Source organism: Triticum dicoccoides, chromosome 5B, assembly GCF_002162155.2.
Source record: "Triticum dicoccoides isolate Atlit2015 ecotype Zavitan chromosome 5B, WEW_v2.0, whole genome shotgun sequence".
In the NCBI taxonomy this organism is placed as follows: domain Eukaryota; kingdom Viridiplantae; phylum Streptophyta; class Magnoliopsida; order Poales; family Poaceae; genus Triticum; species Triticum dicoccoides.
The window spans coordinates 606,003,565-606,011,899 of NC_041389.1; the positions used below are offsets into that span (position 1 = coordinate 606,003,565).

At 50.7% G+C, this 8,335-nt stretch overlaps 1 protein-coding gene across 2 annotated transcripts; it reads left to right on the plus strand.

The window, feature by feature from the left end:
- Positions 1 to 410: 410 nt before the first annotated feature.
- Positions 411 to 1,255, plus strand: LOC119306302 (acidic leucine-rich nuclear phosphoprotein 32 family member B-like). Of its 2 annotated transcripts, none has more exons than XM_037582558.1 (2): positions 411 to 537; positions 622 to 1,255. In XM_037582558.1, the coding sequence occupies exon 2, from the start codon at positions 639 to 641 to the stop codon at positions 1,032 to 1,034; it is 396 nt and encodes a 131-aa protein (XP_037438455.1). In that variant the 5' UTR covers positions 411 to 537; positions 622 to 638; the 3' UTR covers positions 1,035 to 1,255. The 2 variants fall into 2 exon arrangements, with proteins under 2 accessions (XP_037438455.1, XP_037438454.1); XM_037582557.1 differs by having other exon boundaries at positions 419 to 537; positions 627 to 1,255.
- The last annotated feature ends 7,080 nt before the right edge of the window (positions 1,256 to 8,335 follow it).

An 8,335-nucleotide genomic window follows, 5' to 3' on the forward strand; every position in this document is an offset into this window, starting at 1 on the left:
TGCTTTTGTTGAATAAAGATCCCCAAATTCCACGCAAAGAAAAAAAATCAATGGTGAGAGCTCTGGTCTAATCAAGTATGCCCATTGACATTTCGAGTGAAAGTAGCACAAATATTTTTGCATTTCTAACCAATCTAGAAGGTACTTTGTGCGAATACCTGAGAAAATTTTTTTCACCAGCAAAAATGTCTCCTTACCTTTATTACTCAGAGTTTCGTCAACAGAAATTGAAAAAAAAAATCCTACTTTTGCTTCGTTTTTTTTAGGGTTTCCTACTTTTGCTGGGCTCGGCTATTCTGCACAGCCTGTATGCCTCGTGGGCCTCGTGGGCCTTCGCTTGCGTACGTCCGGTGTCCCTTGAAAAAAAAATAGGCATCCGGCGTCCCCCACTACGAGAAGGAGAAACAATTCTGCCGCCGCCGCCTCATCATCTTCTTCCCTATCCCCTCCTCCACATCCCCGCCGTTTCTTTGTTGCAGAATCCCGCGAGCCGCTCCGCTCGCCGCCGTTTCGCCCTGCGGCTTCGGTAACATCGCGGTACGCTCTCCTTTCGCCCCTGTCGTTCTAGCTTCTGGGGAAAGGTTCAGTATGCACTCATCCGGTTCCCACGCTTTGGCACAGCACAGACGCGGCACGGCATGCTCCGACGCGCGGCCTTCTTGGTACATGGGCGCGCGGCCTGGCTCCCTCGCCGTCCAGTGACGGCCGCGGCAGCACTGGTCCGACGCCGCCCGGAGCCGGATGCCCGCCTCCGCGCCGTCGAGGGCCGGGGCTACGCGCGCATGGCGCGGCGGATGCCTCCCACGAGGCCTGACGGGTACTCCACATCAGACGGCGAGGCCGACGCCTACGGCGACGTCGAGGACCTGGAGCCGGTGGAGCCGGCGGCCGCCGCGGACGGCGAGGAGGACGCCTCCGATGGGGAGGGGTGGGACGGGTTCACGCTGGACATGGGCGCCGGATCCATCGTGGACAATGACGATGAGGAGGAGGAGGAGGAGGAGGAGGAGGAGGAAGAGGAAGAGGAGAAGTAATGTGAGGGTCGCCGGCGAGCCTGAGGCGCAAGCAAGGTGTTTGTTGAAAGAGCAGTGCTACACGGACGATGGCTTTCTGCACGATTTATGCACTACCAAGGCCATTGGCAATGGTAGTATTTGATGAGTTGAACTGTTAAATAATCCGTGTACTACTCCCGATTCTAGTAGTTTGTTTTCACCTTGGATTGGGATTCACCGTTCGGTTACCCGCAAAAAAAAAGGGATTCACCGTTCGGTTGTAGCAGCTCTCCTAAACCGTGCCTCCCATTGCTTTTTTATTTACGGCAGACTCCTAAGCTAGTTCAAGATGCGAGAGACCCTAGACCTCGCGGTGGATCTCATCTCCCTCTCGAAATCATCGCTCCCGGTGGATCAAGACGAGAGGGCCAAAAAGAAAAGGCAATGGGAGTGGTGCACAGCTCCACAATGTCGAAACGTTGGTGCAGCCGGACAGCGGCGGCGCCGTCGTGGGAGGCCCTCCCGGTGGATCTCCTTCTCGAAATCATTGCTCGCACAGACGTTACAACCATCGTCCGTTGTGCCGCGACCAGCAGGATCCTTCGGCGCGGCATCCTCGACCCGGCCTTCCGGCGCAGCATCACGGCCCACGACCACGGCGGCTTTGATCCCGCCCTCCTCCTCGGCGTCTCCTACCGGGAACGCGGCGATGTCACGACCCACCGCGTCATCCACACCCCAGGGCCAACAAAGCTCGCTGCCCGCCTCGATGAACTTAGCTTCCCGGACTCGCTCACGGCCGTGGCCTCGCGGGGCAGCCTGCTCGTCCTCTGCCGGCGCCCCCAAGGCCTTGATGTCAAGCTGCGGGTGTGCGACGCATTCACCGGTCATGTCACCTCACTCCCACCCGCCAGTTTGCCCGACGCGCACCTCCACGTCGTGCTCAGCATCGGTGACGCCGGCCGCTCCTTTGAGCTGCTCGTCGCTGACAAGAACATACAGTTCCACCAGACATTCTCGTCCAAGGGCGGTCAATGGAGCGCCATCCACCAGGTCTTCATCCCCACCAAGAGAAACATGTCGGCTCTTACTGCTCCGCCGTCATCGGTCGCACCGTCTACTGGCCTCGTCATGTCCACGCCGTCTCCTATTGGGACCATGTCCTCGCTCTGGACCTCGACGCGCGGGAGGCGACGATGATTAAGCTCCCACGGGGTTGCTTCTCCAGAATGGCGACCAATAAGAAAAACGAGCACCTCCACCTGGCCTCAGTGCGCGGTCGATTGTCCTTGCTAGTCGCCGAGAGCTGCGGCATAGCGATGTGGACGTTGGCATTGCCTATGTCCGCGGCTGCGGCGGTGACATGGAGCCGACAGGTGGTGATCAACACTCTGGAGATCGCGAGGCAGGTGGGGTTCTCTCCCTTTGAATATGCCCTTGTGCCGTTGAGTATCGAGGGATTCGGGGAGAGGAGCGGTGCCGTCATCCTATCCCAGCCAAGATCCGGTATAAACAGTGGTGAGCTTCTCCGGCTCGACCTTGGAACTACGGAGAAAGCGCCCGTCGTCACGAGCCTCAGTGGCCCTGGAAACGTAGTGCGGGTCGCGCGCTTGTTCTTGCACGAGGTTGATTTACTCTCTTCATTGGATTTACTGGAAGCCATGAAGCACTTCTAGGCATGCACTACTTTCTCCTTTGTTATGCAAGATGCGTCTATTAGTTTTGGCTCTATTATTATGTTGTACTATGAAATGACTATTGTTCAAAGATTTTTCCTTAATTAGTGACTTGCTATTACAACAGATAATGCATTTTAGAAGGAAAGGGGTATTTGTTTATCGGGTGATAATGCTTAAAATATATTGCATTTACTCCAGCCATTCACGCATAAGTAAACCTATAAGTAAGTACACACTTTGTTGTGTGGTTTCCTTTATACTTTTATAGGGTTTATTTCATGCATGGCGGTTCCTTTGGTGGTGGTTGTTTTCATGGTTTTAGTGGGGATGAACAAGATGTGATATCTCTCGAAAGCATAGGTATGGTTGAAGAGTCCATGCTTTCACACGTGGAAGGTTACCACCAGTCTCGATAAAGTAAACACTGCTTATTTAACCCAAGAAACTCTATCTTCCGGAAGATCTAATCACGCCTAGTTCTTCGGTCCATGACAATGGCACCTTCCCTGCATGCCAATCTCTAACAACCATTAGCGCCAACAGGGCAACACAACTATTGTGGATACCGATCCAAAGGTACTATCAAAGGCGAGCACTTGGCACAAGGAAGACAACACTCCATATGTACTAGTGTTTCCTCCCTTTGCCGATCTATGACATGACCATATGACAACACGCGGCCCAAAACGCCTCTAATGAATTACGTACATGAGTAACCAAGGTGTTGGCCAAGGCGGTGAAAAACATTGCTTAGTCGACATTTGTGGCAACATGTGTGGCCAGCCGTGAATCCACATCCCAGAATGCCAAGAGCTCATTATTTCTATGGAGAGAACAATTGTATAAATTATGTAGGTCGGGGGTAGTAATCAGGTACAACCTTAATAAAAGGATACTTGTTTGTTTGCCATATTGTTTGCAACTCATTTCCATACAATGTAGCCCATCACCGCAGGCGGACCTACCGCCCCTCTTGCTTGGCCGGTAGTTGTCTGAGCTTGTCATAGGTGTGACACCTTACGCCCCAAAAACACATCTCCTAAGCACCTTAATAAATTATTAGTGTTTTGCCCGACTTTGAGCAGTTTTTTTGTTCGACATTGTCAACTTCGGAGTCCGCATATAGGGATAGGTCTTGCCTAACCAATTGACATTTTGAGTGAAACCGACACAAACTTTTTTTTTACCTTTTTAAGAGGTTATTCTCTTTTTGCTAGAACTTGTTTTGTTCCACTTGGCTATAGTCAGTGAAAAAAGGATATGAACATCTCGCCAAAAAAAGGGATATGAACATGTGTTGGGCTCGGCCTTGCACAAGTATCCTTGTATCCATCATTTCACAACTATTGTCGCTGCCGAGCAGTCGCTCGTGCCGCATAGTCCCCTCTCGTTAGGGTTTGTCTCTCCTCTCGGCGGCGACATTAGCGACCACCGTAGAGAATCGATCTCCCCTTCCCTCGTCTTCCCGCCGATCTGCAGGGGCTCTTGGGGTCTCGCCAGGGGTGGGGACGACGTGTGCCTAGGGAACCTACCGCCCGCGGAACAACTCTCTTCGGGCAAGAGATCATGAGCGATGTTGCGTAAGGTTCGGGCCAGGGCGCCACGGATCTAGCAGCCATGATGAAAGAATTGGGATTGAAGGAGGAGGACCTTCAGGATGTTGTGGTTGAAGATGAAGAACTAGAAGCGGAGGCGGCCTGCTGGATGGCAATCGCTAGGGTACACACGGAGAAACCCTACAGCCAATACTGGTTCTTCAGGAACATGAGAATCGCTTGGGAGCTGGCGAAGGAGGTGAAGATAAGGCCATTAGAAGACAATCTGTACACCATGCAGTTCGGTTGTCTCGACGACTGGGAACGGGTAATGGAGGACGGCCCGTGGTCTAACAAGGGGAAGGCTGTGATCCTGGCGCAATACGATGGATTCACCAGACCGTCGACCATTGAGCTGAAGAAGATCGACATATGGATGCAGATCCATGACCTGCCAGATGGATTCTTTTCAAAAATCAAAGCTCTCTCGGCCACAGTGGGAGAGTTCATCTACGCGGAGCCAAAATCACATGATTTTGAGAGCAACTTTGCAAGGGTTCGGCCGAGGCTTGATGTGACTAAACCTCTCAAGAACGTTGTGTCTCTGGTCATCAAGAAGAAGGAAACCATGCAGAGGGTGATCTTTAGGGTGAAATACGAGCGGCTCCCAGATTGGTGTGCAGTTTGTGGATATATAGGCCATCTGTTTAAAGAGTGTGGTGATGGAGTTCACCCTCCAGAATCTCTGGTATATAAGGATCTGAAAGCAACATGGTTCAAGGGGCCGGGAGACGGTCCAGGAGAAGGAAGAGGTGCGGGAGACGGCTCTGGTTCAAGAGGGGGTCGAGGCAGAGGGCGATCGGGCAGAGGCCGAGGTCGTGGAACATCGCAGCAGTCTGCACCCGGGTACAGAGACGAAGAACCTGAGAAAATTGACCTTGACATAGCCATGCTCGATGCTGAGAATAACAGGAAGAGGGGGGCCACGGTAGGCGACCCAATAACCTACGTGAATCCAGAGAACACTTCTTCCGACGCCAACAAGCTCCTGCTGCTGCCCGCTCCTGAAGTTCCAGCTAGTCCTTCCGCAAAGCAAGAGCCAAAGAGGAACAAGTTAAGCTCATCGACCATTGAAAAGCCCCCGGGGAAGAACACAGTGAACACCAAAAACCAAGATGCGCGTATGGCGGGCCTCCAGGGGGGTCGCACCAAGCGCAATGAGTCTCCTATGTTGGAACTGTCGTGGCGCTGGCAAACCGGCGACAGTTCAAGAGCTTCGTGACCTAACGAAGCAGTTTGCCCCCTCTGTACTTTGTATCCTTGAAACCCAGATAGAGGGATCTAGAGTTGAGAGTATGGGTGGTTCACTAGGTTATAATAAAATTTTTGCAGTTAGTAGTTCGGGGAGAAGTGGAGGACTAGGTGTCTTTTGGAACGATGAAATAAAGCTTGAAATTGTCGGTTACTCTCAGTACCATATTGATGTTGTTATTGATAATCTTGTTGATGTCAGAACACGGGTTACCTTTGTTTATGGAGAAGCCCAAGTAAATGAAAGGTACAAAACTTGGGACATGCTAAGGGGAATTGTTGGTGATAGCGACTTGCCATGGCTTGCCTTAGGCGATTTCAATGAGGTGTTGCAGCTCCATGAGCATGACGGAGTGGGAAACAGAAGCCAAGCGCAAATGGATGCCTTTAGAGATGCGTTGGATACTTGCGGTCTAGCGGATATTGGATATATTGGGAGCAGCTGGACATTTGAACGGAAAGTGACAGGAGGAACTTTTACAAGGGTAAGGCTCGATCGGGGAGTGGCTAACCCAGCATGGTCGATCACCTTCCCGCATGCGCAGCTGGAACACAAAACAGCAGCCACCAGTGATCACGTACCCATTTACGTGAGATACATGCAGGGACAGCTTGCAGACGGGCCCCACGGACATTTAAGTACGAGATGGCATGGGAGAGGGATCCGAGCCTCCAGCCAACAGTGGAGACAGCATGGAAGAGTGGGGCGGCAGATTCTGCCAGTGCGGTAAACGAGAAGCTAAGGTCGTTATCATCGGATCTTGCGAACTGGGACAAAACCCAGTTTAGGAACGTGAGAAGGGAAATTCAGGATTTAAAGAAGGAGCTACAGGAGATGAGGGATAGTCCAAACCGCATTGGCCCAGTGCATGCAGAAATAAAAGTGGTGGATAGACTCACTGAGTTGTACCACCGAGAAGAAATACTTTGGCGACAGAGAGCCCGGCTCGACTGGCTGATACATGGGGATAAAAACACGTATTTTTTCCATCTTCGTGCTAGTCGGAGGAGAAGGAAAAACCAGATAAAATCGCTACAAAAAACCGGATGGGCAGTTAACTGAAAACTTGAAGGAAATGGAAGACATGGCTACTGCCTTTTATCAGGAGCTATACACGTCCGAAGGGATACATGGTGTGGAAAGGGTCCTCGAGGCAGTACCAACTAAAGTCACACATGAGATGAATGCGAGCTTGTGTGCTCCTTATACCAAAAAAGAGGTGAAAATGGCTTTGTTCCAAATGTACCCAATTAAAGCACCGGGCCCGGATGGTTACCCGGCCCACTTCTTCCAACACCATTGGGATACTTGTGGAGAGGATGTCACCAAGGCTGTTCTGAGAATAGTTGATGGCATCGAATCTGCAGAATGCATCAACGACACAATCCTTGTTCTTATCCCAAAGGTAAAAAATCCATCACTTCTCTCACAATTCCGTCCAATCAGCCTCTGTAATGTTTTCTACAAAATTGCGTCAAAAGTGATATCCAACAGATTGAAGGTGGTATTGCCTGAAATTATTTCACCGGAACAGTCAGCTTTTGTACCTGGGAGGTTAATTACAGATAACATCATAATGGCTTATGAGTGCTTGCACTTCATGAAGAGAAACAAGGCAAAGAAAAATCAGTCCTGTGCCCTCAAGCTGGATATGATGAAGGCATACGATAGGGTTGAGTGGTCTTACCTGAAGGCCATAATGCTTAAACTTGGCTTCAATGCCAGGTGGGTGGATATTGTCATGAGCATGGTAAGAACAGTGACTTTCTCTGTGCTGTTTAACGGAAAGAAACTACAACAGTTCAAACCATCACGTGGAATCAGACAAGGGGATCCCATATCTCCATACTTGTTCTTGTTAGCAGCAGAGGGCCTTTCGTGCCTATTAAAATCAAAAAGTGAGTCATCAAACTTGAGTGGTCTACAGGTTGCACCAACGGCGCCGCCAGTGAGCCATCTCTTATTCGCTGATGACAGCCTGCTGTTTTTCAAGGCAAATAGTGTGGGTGCAAATGAGGTGTACCATGTTCTGAACACTTACTGTCAGGCGACAGGACAGCGTATCAACCACTCTAAGTCATCAATATATTTCAGTAAAGGAGTTCCTGAGACGGTTAGACAAGAGATCAAAGGGGCTCTCAATGTCCCTAATGAAACCCTTAACGAGAAGTATCTAGGGATGCCCTCTGATATTGGTAGCTCAAAGAATGGCGCCTTCAAATACCTAAAGGACAGGTTGTGGAGTAAAGTACAGGGTTGGATTGAACAAACCATGTCCACGGCGGGTAAGGAAGTATTAGTCAAGTCCGTGGCGCAAGCAGTGCCAGTTTTCTCTATGTCTTGTTTTAAGCTCCCAAGAGGGCTTTGCGAACACCTGAACATGCTGATCAGAAAGTTCTGGTGGGGGAGTAAGGAAGGAAAGAGGAAGCCCCATTGGGTGTCATGGAGCACAATGACCAAACCAAAGGGTATGGGAGGACTCGGGTTTAAGGACTTTGAGTTATTCAATCTTGCGATGCTGGCCAGGCAAGCGTGGCATCTGCTACAAGGTCCGGATACACTTTGTGCGCGTCTCCTTAAAAGCATTTATTACCCAAACAGGGAGTTCCTCGAAGCTGAACTGGGAAGCCACCCAAGCCAGGTGTGGCGAGCCATTATGGAGGGAAAAGACACTCTCAATATGGGGCTAATCAGACGCATCGGCAATGGTGATGACACTAATATATGGACTCATAACTGGCTACCCCAGGATGATATGCTACGGCCTTATGGAAGCATTGCACCGAACCCACCGCAAAGAGTGTCTGACCTTAT